Source organism: Pteronotus mesoamericanus, unplaced genomic scaffold (genome assembly GCF_021234165.1).
Source record: "Pteronotus mesoamericanus isolate MK-2021 breed Mesoamerican mustached bat unplaced genomic scaffold, CSHL_Meso_final contig_835, whole genome shotgun sequence".
Lineage (NCBI taxonomy): Eukaryota > Metazoa > Chordata > Mammalia > Chiroptera > Mormoopidae > Pteronotus > Pteronotus mesoamericanus.
Window position 1 is genome coordinate 326,723 of NW_026555266.1, and position 16,154 is coordinate 342,876.

At 56.2% G+C, this 16,154-nt stretch overlaps 1 protein-coding gene across 1 annotated transcript; it reads left to right on the forward strand.

Annotated features, from left to right (window-relative positions):
• The first annotated feature begins 332 nt into the window (after positions 1-332).
• MED16 (mediator complex subunit 16) lies at positions 333-15,852 on the forward strand. The gene is made up of 15 exons (XM_054585332.1): positions 333-442; positions 1,871-2,043; positions 2,819-2,926; positions 3,243-3,412; positions 4,825-5,256; positions 5,995-6,100; positions 8,247-8,402; positions 9,127-9,338; positions 9,902-10,108; positions 11,072-11,282; positions 11,806-11,939; positions 12,047-12,239; positions 12,683-12,899; positions 14,412-14,495; positions 15,113-15,852. The coding sequence occupies exons 2-15, from the start codon at positions 1,911-1,913 to the stop codon at positions 15,237-15,239; spliced, it is 2,490 nt and encodes an 829-aa protein (XP_054441307.1). The 5' UTR covers positions 333-442; positions 1,871-1,910; the 3' UTR covers positions 15,240-15,852.
• The last annotated feature ends 302 nt before the right edge of the window (positions 15,853-16,154 follow it).

Consider the following 16,154-nt stretch of genomic DNA (forward strand, 5'->3'; position numbering starts at 1 on the left):
GCTAATCTTTTTACCATGCCACTGCGGACTACTGTGTCACAAAAAGGAACAGAAATTAAGGAGAGCCCGACCAACCCTGGGGCTATTTACAGAATATATAAATACTTGCACTTAGGGTGAATTATATTACAAAGGTTTAGTAACCCATCTTTATATGATATTAGTGCCTCACAAAGCGTAACCAAATGGAGTAGTTCACTGGGGCTGAAAAAGTGCTCGTTACTCTAACAAGACTCAGGTAGCAGCTAGGAGTCTATTACGCTCACACACAAACAAGCCCGGAAGTGGGGCGGGGCCGGAGTCGCAGCCGCCGCCGTCCCAGAAGTCTCTGGGAAGCGGTCGCGCTGCACGGGCGATTCATTGGTCCTAGGGAAGATGGCGGTGCTGGAGTCGGGGAATTAGGGCAAGTGCGGTCTGCGGCTGCGGCTCACGGGCCACCTAGGTGAGCGAGAGGCTGCAAAGGTTCGGAGGGGTCAGCCGGCCTCCCGGTGATCCCGGGGAGTGCGTCCCGGAGAAGGCGGGGATTCGCGAGCCCGGGGCGGGGCCTGTGAGGTCAGGGGGCGGGTCTGAGAGCGAAGGATGATGGGTACACGGTCTGGAGCTCTGGGCGTGGTCGTGGCGGGGCGGCAGCGGGGGGATGGTGGCGGAAACGGGGTCCCCAGGAGGAAATCAGGGCGGGGCCTCGGGGTTTCTCCCCAGGGGCGAATTTGGGGCGGAGCTTGTGGGTTATAGGAGATTTGGGGCGTAGAGGTTGAAAGGAGTCTTTGGGATGGTGCCTGGAGTCCCAAAGGGAGAATTGGAAGTGGAACCCAGAGGGTCAGGATATGGGGGAGGGGTCTGGAAAGCAAAGGCTGTTAAGGACAGGGCTGGAGGGCTTTGGGAACGAGCCTCAGGATTGTTTGGGGGTTCCTGGGGCGAAGCCTGTGAGTTTAGGCTGGGCCTGGAGGCTTGAGAGGCAACCTGGGAGCAAAGTCTGGAAAGCAAAGATTGAAGGGGATGGGGAAGGGCGGCTTCCTTTTTCCTCCTTAGCGGTGGAGCTTAAAGTGTTGAAGGGCTTTGTAGGCAGGGCTTTGGTGTTACTGGGCAGGATCTGAAAAACGGGAACCTGTGAAAGCAGTGATTGAGAAAAATGGGGTTGATCGTACTAACAACCTCACTGGGCTTTCTCAGTGGTGAAAGATTACCTGTAATTGATGCCAAGCACTGAGGAAACTTTCACTGTTACTGTTATTCTTAAAACTCGTGTAAGTTCCATACCAAGATCAAAACTACTGATTTCCCCCAACCTGCCCCCTCAACTCAGCCCTTCCTAAAGAATAGACCCAAGGTCCGACTTCTCAGTTTCCATTGCTCACTTGGACCAGTGCAGTCCCCTCACGCTGTCCCCTAGCTGCATCCTCCAGACAGTAGACGGGTCTTGTCAAAACATAAATAAGTCACAGCCCTCCTGGGACTCTTACTCTTCTGTTACCCAGAGGTGGAAGCCCACAGGGCCCTGTATGAGCTGCCCTTACCCTAGTCACTGGGCCACTCCTTAAACACCCCAGGCTCAACCCATCCTCTGTGCCTTTGCTCTGGCAGTGCCCTTTGCTTGCCATACTCTTCCCCAGACATCCACATGCCTCAGCGCGTTCCCTTGCACCTTTTTTCAAACGTCGTCTCCCCAGTGAGGCCTCCCTGGCTCTCTGTGTTTAAAATGCAGCCTTCCCCCCCCCCACACACACACGGCCCAAGGGCAGGGATTGGGTCCTTTTCACTTCTCGTGGTGACCCAGCATCCAGCATGGCATTCAGCATCCTGCAGGCACTTGGCCAAGGTGAGCCAGTCCACTCTGTCAGTTCCTCCTTCAGGTGGTCATCCTCTTCCGCAGGTGACTGTCCTTGGTGTGTGACGTGTGGCAGGTGGACACAATGGATCTGGCTTACGTCTGCGAGTGGGAGAAATGGCCCAAGAGCACCCACTGTCCATCGGTACCCCTGGCCTGCGCCTGGTCCTGCCGCAACCTCATCGCTTTCACCACGGACCTCCGGAATGATGACCAGGGTGCACCCCTTCACCTGTAGTCCAGCCCTCATTCCCTCTCCTCCCCCCCCTCCCCACCCAGTGTTATACTCCTGGCTCCCATGGTGCCTGGCACACTACCCTGGGGTGACTCCAGGTCTCCAGGAGCCTCCTCCCTGGAGGCCTCATTCATACCTGGGGAAAAGGCAGATGCATTTAGCTGGTGGCTGCTGTTCTCAATGAGCCACCCATTTAACTGATGGCAGCTATGATTGTGCTCTCCAACACCTGGTGCCTGGGGGGGTGCTAGGATCCCCCCTGTGGGATGGAAGGGGGGAAAGGTAGGCATTCCACTCAGGTTTGTGGAGACTTATGCCTCAGTTTCCAGACCTTTCATGTCACTTTTGACTTTGGAGAGGCCCTAAGGTTCATCCCCACTAGCCATCTTCTCTCCATCATTTGAGTAATATGCACTCATTAAAGAGAATTAGAAAAGCACAGAAATTTAGGATAAAGAGAACTACCTATTATCTTCCATGGAGAGAAGCCCACTGTTAGCATTTTGGGGTCATTTTCTTCCAATTCTGCTTTCTGGGTTGTAGACGTACTGGTGGCAGAGTCACAGGCCTGCTCTGTTTTCCCTGGGGATCACAAGCCTGTTCGTTGTTAGTGCCTGGGCTGTCGATATGGTCAGCAGCATCTCCATAACTTCCCTGTGGGTGGGACATTTTCTGGGTTCTTCCCTGAGTCCCCCTGGAGTCATTGGGCACTCTAGGGTCATGTCATTATTGTGCTGACTGTCCCTTGTCCCATGCAGACCTGACCCGCCTGATCCACATCCTGGACACGGAGCACCCCTGGGATGTGCATTCCATCAGCTCAGAGCACAGCGAGGCCATCACCTGCCTTGAGTGGGACCAGTCAGGTGAGGGTGGAGCCGGCAGGGTCAGTAGGGTCCTATGTGGCCAAAGGAGACCATGGTGATGCTCACTTCAAATCCCGGGGGGATGTATTCTCTCTTTTCTTGGTCCTGTCCCCAAAGCCAGAGCTGGGACTCCAACCTCCAGCTTAAAGCTTTGTGGCTACTGCTGTTCCTGTTCCCGAGTTCAGAGTTATTCCTGTGTCATGCTTTGTCCCCTGCTCCACTACTGCTAGGCTGGCTTCTCCTAAGCTCTTGATGTATTGCAGGTGACAGTCCCTGCCCATGTTGGGGGTTTGTGATGCAGGTTTGCTTCCTACAGGCTCCCGGCTCCTGTCAGCTGACGCCAATGGGCAGATCAAGTGCTGGAGCATGGCGGACCACCTGGCCAACAGCTGGGAGAGCCCTGTGGGAAGCCTGGTGGAGGGGGACCCCATCGTGGCCCTGTCTTGGCTGCACAACGGTGTGAAGTTGGCACTGCATGTGGAAAAGGTGAGTGTGTCCCTGAGTGAGTAGGTGCCAGGGACGAGGCCATTTACTTTATCCATCCACCTGCCATTTTGGCTCCTCCTCTCCCATCACCAGCATCCTCTAGTTTTTGAAGCCCCGGGCCTGGCTCATACCTTCGATCAAGCTGTCAGTTGGCACCTGTGTTTTCAGTAGGCCACCTATTTAACCAATGGCTGCTGTCCTCAGTGAATCTCCTGTTTAACTAGTGGTTGCTGTCCTCAGAATTCAGTCCATCCTTTGACTCAGTACTACTCCAGAATTCCTCTCTCCATACTCTGTGTTCTGCCCCGTATCGTAGTTAGGACTGGGAGCCTCCTGGGCTAAGGGGCGCCTGAGTTCAAATCCTGATTCATGCCTCTGCACATTACTTTGCTCATTGTCAGATGGCTTGGCAGTGGCTCATGGTGAGGATTCATTAAGAGAATGCGTGAGAGGGGTTTGCCTGGGGCCTGATACAGGTCAGAGCCCAGGAACCTGCATTCTGTTCCAGCTCACCAGAGAGGGGCCCACAGGTGCTCTCAGACCACTTAGAGAAACTCTGTACAGCCTCCAGCTCAGGGCTGTTTCAGTGATTAAACAGCACAGACAAAGCTCAAGTGTCATGCTGAGTGAAAGGAGCCAGGCATAAAGGCTGCACACTGGTTCCAGTCTGGTGAAATTCTAGAAAAGGCAAAACTAATATTCAACTAGGGACCCAGGGTGGACTTGGATGGGGACTGACTGCTAAGGGACACGGGGGTCCCTCTGAGGGGAATGGATTCCGGTCACAGTTTTAGTGGTTTTGTATGGCAACCTGTTTGTCAAGACCCATGGAACCATATGCTTAAAAAGAATGAATTTGGTTGCAAGTAAATTATAACTTAAACCTAATTTTAAAACGTACAACAGTAATAAAAAAGCAGCAGCCAGTGCTTTCACACCACCTCTTGATTTCTTAATGCAGGGCCTGCACACCGCAGCCTACAGGCCGAATGTAGCCGCCCCTCCCCCCACCCCCCGTCTCTGTGGATAGTCTCACCCGCAGCTCCTACAAACTCAGAATGAGGGCAAGTAGTCACGGCAGAGGCCGCCTAGCCCACAAGCCTGAAAATACTGAGTGCCTGGCCCCTCCCGGGAGAAGGTTGCTAACTCCTGTCCCTCATGTATTCAGTCACTTGGTCCTCCCCACAGGCCTCTGAAGTGCAGATGAGGAGACTGAGGGTCAGAGGCCCGCATCACACAGTGTTCAAGGGGTCGCGGCAGGATTTGAATTCAAGTCCGTGTTCTTGTAGCATCTGCCTCATGGGCTGTCAGGTCACAGGAGGCCGACCCTTAACAGCTTGACAGGGCACCTTTCCTCCTGTCCTAGGCGCGGGCGGCATCAGCACTAAGACCCTTCACCCCCTCTCCCACAGTCAGGCGCTTCCAGCTTTGGGGAGAAGTTCTCCCGTGTCAAGTTCTCACCATCGCTCACACTGTTCGGGGGCAAACCCATGGAGGGCTGGATTGCGGTGACAGTCAGCGGCCTGGTCACCGTGTCCCTACTAAAGCCCAGCGGGCAGGTGCTTACATCGACGGAGAGCCTATGCCGGCTGCGTGGCCGTGTTGCCCTGGCTGACATCGCCTTCACAGGTGGTGGCAACATTGTGGTGGCCACAGCGGATGGCAGCAGTGCCTCTCCTGTGCAGTTCTACAAGGTGTGTGTGAGCGTGGTCAGCGAGAAGTGTCGCATCGACACTGAGATTCTGCCCTCGCTGTTCATGCGCTGCACCACCGACCTCAACCGCAAGGACAAGTTTCCCGCCATCACCCACCTCAAATTCCTGGCCCGCGACATGTCCGAGCAGGTGAGGTCACTGGTAATGCAGCCGTCATGTGACGTGCTTCTCTTCTTCAGTCGAGGTGGGGAGTCCGACGTGGGCCTCCTGGGGCTGACCCAGCTGTGGGCAGGGTTGGTCCTTCCCGAGGCTCCAGGGAGGACCATTTCCAGCCTTTTCCAGCTTCTAGAGGCGCCACGTCCCTGCCCCATGGCCCCTTCCTCCATCGTCACAGCCAGCAGTGCAGCCTGTCCCATCTCTGACCCTGACCCCGTGCCTTTCTCATGTGAGGACCCTGTGAGGACACTGGGCTTCCTGGGGAATCCAGGGGGAATCCGGGGGCATCCCCATCTCACAGTCTTTGACTTAATCTCACCTGCAAAGCTCCTTTACTGGGTGAGGTGACATGTAAACAGATTCTGAGACCAGGACAGAGACATCTTTGGGGCTGTTCAGCTGACCCCGCTAGGTCACTACAGTTCCCATTGCAACTACGCAGCAGTAAGGCCCAAACCCCTACCAGGGCGGGCACTGCTGGGGTGGTGGGTGCTGTTCTGGCAGGGTGGCACATAGGCAGGCCTGGGTTGAAGTCCACAGTGACTGTGAGGTTGGGGCCAGTGTGAGCGACCAAGGAAACGGAGGCCCAGGAAGGGGAGGTGGCTGTATCAGGCAGGCCAGCACCTGAGCCTGGGTTAGAGCAAGCGACCCCGCTATGGTGTGGATGCCCAAGATGCTGCCTCCTTGTTGAGCCGCCCGCCATCCCCACAGGTGCTCTTGTGCGCATCCAACCAGACAAGCAGCATCGTGGAGTGCTGGTCCCTGCGGAAGGAGGGGCTTCCCGTGAACAACATCTTCCAGCAGATCTCTCCTGTGGGTGAGTTCCCTCGGTGGGCCAGGGCATTTGACTTTTAACTTGGGGAAACTAAGGCTCAGAGAAGTGAAGTCCCTGCCCATAGTCACCAGCAGGCAGCCGGACCACCTCACCCTGAAGCCCACTGTGGGAGCGTGTGGCTAGTGGAACAGCAGCGCAGTAGTCCCGGAGCACGAGGCTAGGAGCTGGAGCCAGCTCAGCAAGGGGCATGGGCGGCAAGGAGGCACTTCATCCTAAAAGCTGTAGAATCTTTTTGGAAACTCTGGTGTAGAGCGAGGTAACAGGCTGGGGGGATTAACTGAGTTTGCCGAGAACATGCCCCCTAGCTCACCTCCCTCTTCAGCCCGTCCTTTCACCCATGGGGAGTCCCCATGTCTCAGGGCGGCCCCAAGACCAGCACTCCCTTCTCTTTGATAAGGACCTTGGGACGCACTGGCCTGATCTGAAGCCAGCGACAGGCTGGAAAAGCCACTAGCGTTCATCCCTTAATGGTGGAGCTGTGGGGGGTAAATCTTGCCCCATACTCAGATGCAGATGTTTCCCTAACAAAAGAAAGCTCTGCATTTTGCTAATTAGCACTAATGGACCCTGGGGTGGTTAGATGTGCAGGGGGTTGCTAAGCGGAAGCCACTAATGAAGCTCTATCAAGAGGTCCCTCGCTGTGTCATTCGCTGCTTGAGGTGGTTACATAAGCTGCCCATTGTGGCTACAGAGTAATTAACGTGAACAGGGCATGTTGCCCTGTTCCTGGACAAGCATCCCAGGGAGCTTTTGGGTAGTGGCTGGTGGTCCCACGGGGGACAGGCAGGGCTGCATCGGGGACTCAGAGTGCACCAGTCGATGAAGGGAGGGCTTAAATGGCTGGGCACAGTTTCCACCCTGCAAGCCCTCCCTGGAACTCTGCGGTGGTTGTTACTTTTACACTCTGTCATGTGTTCATGCTAGATACTGAATTCCACTCTGACCTTGCTAGGCTTCAGTTCCCCCTGGGGGCAGCATTTGCCAGGACTCCCTTACTGGATGTGCAGCAAGTTTGTTTGTTTATCTATTTTAAAGATTTTATTTATTTATTTTTAGAGAGTGGGGAAGGGAGGGAGAAAGAGCAGGAGAGAAACATTAATGTGCGAGAGATACATTGATTGATTGCCTCTTGCGCATCCCCAGCTGGAGACCTGGCCCGCAACCCAGGCACATGGCCTGACTGGGAATTGAATTGGTGACCTTCCAGTTCACAGGCCAGCACTCAATCCACTGAGCCACACCAGCCAGGGCACAGCAAGTTTGTAAACTGTGAGGAACCACCTGGGACACACATGTGGACACAGATGGTGGCAGAGATGAGTCCTCTGACAGTCAGCTTTGCCACGTAACAAACTAACCCCAAACTCAGGCTCAAAACCACAGTTGATATTATTCTGGGCCCGGTCACCTGGCTGCACCTGGATACTTGGTTCCATGTGCCTGCTGTTAGCCTCCAGGCTTGGGCTGCTGACCACCAGCGGGACCCGTCCTCCCCCGCGCAGTCCAGCCTGCTCCCCTTAGCATCCCAGGCACGAGCACTGTTTGATCCTCTGCTTACATCATGGTTCCCTGGTGCCTACTGGCCATGCCCAGATTCATGGAAATCACTGTACTTCTTCTTGGGTGGGGGAGACTTCATTACCATGTGGAGAGTGTGAGTGCAGGGAGGAGATGCATCTTATCTGGTGGGGACAGCTGGGGTCCCACCTAGGACCTCTTAGATCCTAAGGGACAACCCAACCCAAGCTGGATGAGAGTCACAAGGGGAGTTTTGGGGTTTTGTGGCAGCAGGGTCTGAGGGGTAGCATCCCCCTTCTCATTATGCTGGCTCCATCAAGTGGGTACCCACTATTACCAGCTGGCACCTCCCTGGAGGATGCCTCCTCCCTGTCCCCAGGAAGTCCCAGGACTGGGTTCTCCTGGCCACCTTGGGTCATGTGCCTGTCCTACACCAACCAGCTGGCTACGGTGTGGTATACGCTGAGTGGCCGGGGCTGAGGTGGGGTCCCTGGTGGGGGCTAGGCACTGGGATCAGAGAAGGGGGTTTGGCCATTGTCTCCTTTGGGGCCCATCATGATGGCGTTTGTCTTCATTCCATTGTTACCCTGTGTCTCTACCCTATTTTTAGTTGGTGACAAGCAGCCCATGATTCTCAAGTGGCGGATCTTGTCGGCCACCAATGACCTGGACCGAGTGTCTGCTGTGGCACTACCCAAGCTGCCTATCTCACTTACCAACACTGACCTGAAGGTGGCCAGCGACACGCAGTTCTACCCCGGCCTTGGTACGGTGGGCTCAGAGCTGGGGTCTCAGGTCTTTGGGCCGTGGGAGCCACCTCCCGTTTTCAGGATCCAACAAGCTTAAAGGGCTATGAGGCTCTCCACTTTCAGGATCAGAAAAGCTGTGTCTTTATTATGTAAAGAACTGTTAGAAATCAGTAAGACAAAGGATGGAAACTTGAGGGTAAACACTCCAGATAAGCAGTGTCACCTTGATGTAGCAGCTGAGACTTTGATCTTGGGTTCAGTCCCTGGAGCCTGTGACCATGAGTGAGTCAGGCAGGAAGCACTGGGATGGCTAACAGTCAGCCCCTAACCGTGCTGTACCATTATCACAAGCTTTGAGCTCGAGGAGCCTGTAAGCTCACTGGCCTCTGTTCCTGCCCTGAGGCCCTTTGTGTGCTCCTGTTTCCTGCCACTCTGTCTCCTGAAAGCTGTGTTTGCTCACATCAGCCAAAACTTAGTGTCACCTGCAAGGGCACTGGGGATATGCAGCCTGAGCTTGTGGCGCCTTGTTCCATGACCCTGGTGGACTGTTAGCAAAGGCAGAGGGGATAGCAGCCGTGGGGGCAGCCGGCCGGACATAGGGTGGTGGCTATTTGTGTCTTGGGGCTCACTCGTCCCCACAGCAGTCACTTCGCATTGTCCAGAGCTAGGCAGCCCCACAGCCACCAGTGCACATGTTCCAGGCCCCTCCTGCTCCTGACCCTGCATGTGCCCCTCCGCTAGGGCTGGCCTTGGCTTTCCACGATGGCAGTGTCCACATTGTGCACCGACTGTCGCTGCAGACCATGGCCATATTCTACAGCTCCACAGCTCCACGCTCCATGGATGAACCAGCCATCAAGCGCCCGCGGACCACAGGCCCTGCCGTTCACTTCAAGGCCATGCAGCTGTCCTGGACTTCCTTGGCCCTTGTGGGCATCGACAACCACGGAAAGGTACGTGGTGCCCTGGGCGCTCCAGAGCTGCTTCCTCAGTGTGTGCGTGGGGAGCAACCCCCACCCCATCCTCAGCTGACCTGGGGAAAGGGGCTCTGTCTAGTCATCATCCAGTGCCTGCCCGTCTCTTCTGTTTTTGGCTTCCAACCAAATCCTGGCCTATTTCCACAGTCCTTGCGTGTGTGGGCCTTGCCCATCTGCCATTGCACAGGCCTGTCCTTGTGTGATGGCTCAGCTCACCTGGGGAACCATGTCTGTGTCTGGAGGGCTCCTCATGGCCCCCGTTCATTGGTTTGCATCCGTCACAGAGCCGGAAAAATGGGTGCAGTCACCCCAAATGTGTTTGTGAGTGTAGGGTGGTCTCTCGGGTTGTTTTTGGGAAGGGCTGCATGGCTCCCTCAAGCCCATTAACACTTCCACATGCCAGTCTCTAACTGCCCACATGGCAGCAGGGCCACGAGCTCCAGGGAGGGAGCATGGGGCCCAGAGCCTTAGGCGGGGCTAGGAACCTCACTTGCTCAGCACTCCCTCTGGGGTCTCACCAGCCGTCCCCCCTCCCACAGCTGAGCATGCTGCGCATCTCGCCCTCCATGGGTCACACACTGGATGTGAACCTGGCCCTGAGGCACTTGCTTTTCCTGCTGGAGTACTGCATGGTGACCGGCTATGACTGGTGGGACATCCTGCTTCATGTGCAGCCCACGATGGTGCAGAGCCTGGTGGAACGGCTGCACGAGGAATACACACGCCAGAAAGCTGCCCTGCAGCAGGTAGCCCCGCGCCATGTGCCATCACCTGACAGAGGGTGTCCCGTCTTTTTTATCTAGCACTTCATCTGGAGAGTTTTCTGTAGCAAGTCAGAGCCCCGCAGGTGACACATGAACCCCTGGGGCCACTGCCTTTGGTGCCAGTGGGGACTGTCTTCTCAGACACCTCAGAGTACATGAGCGCACGCGCACGCAGAGCTGGGGCCTGGCACACATGATGAGATGGGAGCAGTAAATAGGCTTAAAGATCAGAGAGGAAGAGACAGTGGTCAGGTGACATGATTGTGTGCCTGTGAAACCACTAGCATCCGCAAGGAGCCCTTAACTCTAGCACAGTTCAGCACAGGGCTGCACAAAGAACAATTTCAGAAGGGGGTGGCTTTTCTCTGTGCCAACAGTGACCAGTAAGATAGTAAAGTGGGAGAAAAGGTCCCCTTCACAAGAGCAGCCTGATAGGACATGGGTGAGATTGTTAGGGAGGATATGAGGATGCAGCAGGGGTTCAGAGCTGATCACAGTGGAAATAAAATCATTGCTTACGGGGCCTAACCCGATGCATTTTAATGCTTTAGCGCATTGACGCATCCAATGAAACCATGTCTCCCCTAAGCATTTCTTACCCCTGGGCCAGGTCTTTCTCTGTGGCAGGAGGCTGTTCTGGGCACAGTAGGGTGTTGAGCAGCATCCCTTTCCCCCACCCGCTCAATGCCAGAAGCACTCCCAGTGTGATCCCCACAGATGTCCCTAGACATGGCCCAGTGTTCCCTGGGTGCAGGGCCACTTCCAGGTTGAACCACACCCATCCTGTGAGGTAGCTTCTCTTATCTGATTCCGCCACAAAGAAGCGAGGCACAGAGACATTAAGCAGGTTGCCTCAGCTTGCCCAGCTCAGCTATATACTGTGGCAAAAGCCTCTTCCCCAGGCCCCTCAGGCAGATGTCTCTGCTCATACTGCACAACCCCCAGGTCCTCTCCACCCGGATCCTGGCCATGAAGGCCTCGCTCTGCAAGCTGTCGCCCTGCACCGTGACCCTCGTGTGTGACTACCACGCCAAGCTCTTTCTCATCGCCATCAGCTCCACGCTCAAGTCACTCCTGCGCCCGCATATCCTCAATACACCTGATAAGAGTCCCGGCGACCGGCTGACTGAAATCTGTGCCAAGATCACAGACGTCGGTGGGTCCCCCACCCGCTCCGTCAAGCAGGCCACCCTGAGAGCAGCTGTGCATGCATGGTTCTGTGCGGGACAGTCCTAAATCCCACCTGGATGCTGTCCACAGGCTGCTTCCTCTGTGCCAGGCATGGGGATGGTATCTGAAGGAGGTGGAGACATTGGCCCTCAGGGCTGGCCTGGAACTGGAGACAGGTGTTAACCAGAGGGGAACAAAAGGAGTCAGGTCCAGTTCCTCAGCCACGCCAGGGAGGAACTGCTGGGGGGCCCAGCACAGGCTGCCCAAGGGGCAGCGGGGTCATCCTGAGAGCTGGCAGCTGACACCTTGTTTCTGTGGGTCCAGCCCTTTCCTCCACAGCCCTTGGCTCAGCCATCCTGTCCACTTGCTTATTCACAGCATTTGGTTGACCTTGTTCAGGCCCAGCTCACAGTGGATGCTGGTGGGTGATGAGGATCCCAGAGCGCACAGCGGGGTTGGTCCCTGTGCACGGTGGGACCTGGCTCCTCCTGACCACCCTTCCTTTCCAGATATTGACAAGGTCATGATCAACCTCAAGACAGAGGAGTTTGTCCTAGACATGAACACACTCCAGGCTCTGCAGCAGCTCCTGCAATGGGTGGGCGACTTCGTGCTCTACCTGCTGGCCAGCCTGCCCAACCAGGTGTGCCCCCCTCCCTGCCCCCCTGCAAAACCCCTGCTCCAGGACCCATGAAATTCCTAGGATGTGGCACACATTTAAATATATAGCTTGAGTGCCTTTTCCTTCAGGGTGCCCCGCTGCGGCCTGGACACAGCTTCTTACGGGACGGTACCTCACTCGGTATGCTGCGGGAACTGATGGTCGTCATCCGCATCTGGGGCCTGCTAAAGCCCAGCTGCCTGCCTGTGTACACGGCCACCTCTGACACCCAGGACAGCATGTCCCTGCTCTTCCGCCTCCTCACCAAGCTCTGGATCTGCTGTAAGATGCCCAGCTCTCGGATCCCAGCCTCCCACCGATATACAAGCCCTAGTTGAGTCCCCCCCACCAGAATATGAGCTTCCATAAGTCAGACTGGCCCTGTCTTGATCTCCATTTCCCCAACACCTAGCACAAGTCTAAGCACAGAGTGGGTGCTCATTAAACATCAGCCATTATTAGACACCTGGTGGCTTATCTCATGTCACCAGACTGTATTTTTGGGGGCCAGGTTCTGTCATTCTTGCAACCTTGTTCCCAGGAAGGCCCTCAGTGCTCACTGAATGTTTTTAAATGAATGATTGGGTTCCCATTTTACAGAGGAGAAGACTGAGGCCAGGGAGGGGGAGAAACTTCCAGGGTAATTCGGAAAGTTGGGTCAGAGCTGGGCCTGAACCTGTCCCTGAGCTCCAAGCTGACCACGACATCCCCATGATCCTCTGCAGGCCGTGATGAGGGCCCCACGAGCGAACCAGATGAGGCTCTCGTTGACGAGTGCTGCCTGCTGCCCAGCCAGCTGCTCATCCCTAGCCTGGACTGGCTGCCTGTCAATGACGGCCTGATCAGCCGCCTGCAGCCCAAGCAGCCCCTGCGTCTGTACTTCGGCAAGGCTCCTGCTCTGCCCGGCAGCACCACCACCTTGCAGCTGGATGGCCTTATCAGGTGCGTGCCCTCTGCTCGGGCCCTTTGCAAGTTCCTCCTGCAAGCTTCCCTCAAACCTGCCTGACTCCCTCGTGCCTCTGCCTCAGGGCTTTTGCATGTGCTATGCCTGATGCTTCCTTCTGAGCTTGACCTAAATGCTGTCCCCAGAAGACACCCCTCACTTAGGCGCTGAATTCCCCACCTCCCAGTACTTGTCACTTCCCTCCACCATCACCTCAGTCTTTACTGATTTGCGCACTTGGGTATCTGTGTAATGTCCTCCTCCCCCCCACCCCCACCCCCGGCCTGTCACCTTCTGTGTGCAGTGCTCGCATGGCCCACCACAGTTGCTTGGGCTCCAGCCCCTGCAGAGGTCATGCTGACATGTAGCCTGAGCCCCGCACGCGGCCTGGCCCAAGGCCCCCGTGGACACTAAATCAGGCAGGACCTTCACGGTGCTGCGGGGAACTCTGGCAGTCAAGGGCTAGCCCTGTCTTTAGAACCAAGGTTTGGACAGCCCAGCACTGCTAAGTTAACCCTTTACTGCCCACAGCAGTGTGGGGTGGGGTGTTGTCCCCATCTCACAGGTGAGTGAGTAGCTCAGAGAGGTGCAATCACTGAACCAAGGTCACAGCCACAAAGTGGTTGGGCCACCGTCTGCACTAGGACCTGTCAGGCTCCCACCCCTGCTTAGTACTCACGGGGTGGAGAAATATATGCCACCTCCCGGTGTAGCCTGTTACTGTGGGTGAAAGTTTCAGAAAACAGATGAGCAAAAGGAAGACTGTTGGCCCTGGCCAGGCGGCTCATTTGGTTAGAGCATCATCCCAATATGCCAAGATTGCAGGTTTGGTCCCCAGTCAGGGACCATATAAGTAAGAAGCAACCAATGAATGCATAAATGAGTAGAACAGCAAATTGATGTTTCTCTCTCTTTCTCACTCTTCCCCTTCTTCCTCTCTCTCTAAAATCAATTAATACCTTTTTTTTTAAAAGAAAAGAAGGAAGACCATTCCCCTCCCCGTGGTCCCATCTCCAGGACCTCCTGGCGTTCGTTGTGTCATGGTGGGGCAGGGCCTGATGAATCACAGAAAAGGCTTTTTGAATGAGGGTGCTGTCGCAGGGCGGTTCTGAACCCTTTGTTCTGGAAACTTTCAAACATATTCCACATGGTATAACCAACTGTCCTGCCCCAAGCACCAGGCCCACTCTCCTACATGGGCTCCTGCTGCCAGGCTCTCTGGTTCTGGTGTCATCCAGGGTGTCCAGCGCCATCCAGGGTGGCTGTCTCTGTGCACAGAGGGAATGTAGACACATATCCACAGGCACCACCTCCCTTGTGTTTTGCCACAGTGAGTGTATGCACCTTTGCAGGCATATGCCTGCATCTGTGTGCACATGTGTACACAGATGGCAACTATCTGCACATACTGTATGTGTGCATGCCTCTCTGTGTGTGCATGCATGTGTTCTCTATGCACATGTGCATGTGTGTGGGGCTCTGATCCCTTCCACTCCCCTCTCATCTGCTAGGGCAACCGGCCAACCCAAGATCGACCATCTGCGGAGGCTGCACCTGGGAGCCTACCCCACGGAGGAGTGCAAGTCCTGTACAAGGTGAGCTGCCCACCATGGACCCTTCATCAGTCCTGCAGCAAGCACTGTCCCCGTTCTGCCACTCCGTGACCTCCGGGCGAGAGGCTTCTCTGGGAGCCTCATTTTCCCCACCTGCGAACGTGACTCCCCGTGGAGCCGCTGAGAGGGCACACCAGGCAGTTTCTGTAAGGGACAAGCTGCCTTGGGAGATCCTGGACGTCCGTTCCCGGGGTATCAGTGGTGAGCAGGTGACCACCCAGCCCTCGCAGAGCTTCCAGGAACCCCAGTGCAGGGATGAAGGAACAGCCACAGCAGTGCAGGGCCCAGGCCCTATGCTGGCGCTTTGCAAACGTGGCCCTGGTTGCTGCCACGCAGCCCAGACATAGGTTCTGACTCCTAGGGCCACGCCGCTAGGGAGTGTCTGAGTCAGGGCTGGAGCCCCTACCCACTGCTCTGCCCACTTGGAGGTGAGGCAGCAGTGCCTGAGCCTGGGCAGGAGGATGTAGAGGAGGGGGCTCGTCATGGGGGACAGTGCAGGGAAGAGCATTCCTGGTGTGGGGAACAGCGTGTGCAGGGGGCCGGTGGCAGGTCGGAGAGGGCCCCATCCAGCGCCCGCTTCCACCGAGTTCTGCCCGCAGGTGTGGCTGTGTCACCATGCTCAAGTCGCCCAATAAGACAACGGCTGTCAAACAGTGGGAACAACGCTGGATCAAGAACTGCCTGTGTGGGGGGCTTTGGCGGAGGATGCCCCTCAGCTGCCCCTGATTGGAGTCCTCAGGCCCTGTAAATAGATTCCTGATGCATTTTATGAGAAGATGACACTGTCCCTTCCTAGTGACAGCATTCCACATACTCAGGACCTTTATCGAGTGCGTTAAAAAAGTCATTCTTGAACTGTGACTTTAGGGGTCTTGTCGGCCAAGGCCAGGATCCCCGTGAGGCAGGACAGATGAGGACGTGGCCCGAAGCCTCAGGTTGGTGCCCCTCAGCCCGGCGGCGCCACTTTCTCCTCTCAGAGCCTGATGGTGCGTCCCAGGTGGCGGGGCTCGGGTTCACGGCTGCACCTCTGCCCACGCTGGGCGCGGACTGAAACCAGGCCTGCCCCACGGGTCCCACGGCTCAAGTGCCAACATCCCTGGGCCTCCAGACCCCAGGCTCCCCCTGTCCCCAGCCCCTGGTCTCCCAGTTCAGAGGTTTCAGGAGAGTGGCTGTTGGTCCTTTAAAATGTTCCACGTGAACCTATTGGGTGTCCAGCAGTTGCTGCCAGTGATACTAGCCAGGCATCCTCCGCGCTTTCTTCACCGGTACCTACCGATGCTGTACCTGCCTATCCAGGTGGCTCTGACCTGGGCAGCCCAATAAACGTTCAGCCGTGTTGGGTCGCAGGTGGATGGCCATGCGATGGGCGTTGCCCCAGCAGCGCCCCCAGGTCCCGCCTGGTCCTGACTCTCCCACCCTGTCATGCATTCCTGGGGCAGTTCTGTCTGCATGTACCCGTATGTGTCACTCTTGCTCTGTCAGCGTTTCTGGAGCACCTAGTGTATGCCAGGTACAGGGGTGCTGCAGGCGGCAGCAGGCTGGGCGTGGGTGGGGACTGTGCCTGGCCTGCTCTGCCTTTGTATAGGTGGGTGGGTCTCTGCCTTGTCTGTCTTTGAGCGTATGTGTCCCTTCTTGCTCGCT

Bases quoted from the DNA above. Each gene is read 5' to 3' on its own strand.
- MED16 (XM_054585332.1), top strand. From the start codon at position 1,911: ATGGATCTGGCTTACGTCTGCGAGTGGGAGAAATGGCCCAAGAGCACC. The intron at 3,413-4,824 runs GTGAGTGTGTCC...CCTCTCCCACAG, and splicing joins TGGCACTGCATGTGGAAAAG to TCAGGCGCTTCCAGCTTTGG. The intron at 12,240-12,682 runs GTAAGATGCCCA...GATCCTCTGCAG, and splicing joins CACCAAGCTCTGGATCTGCT to GCCGTGATGAGGGCCCCACG.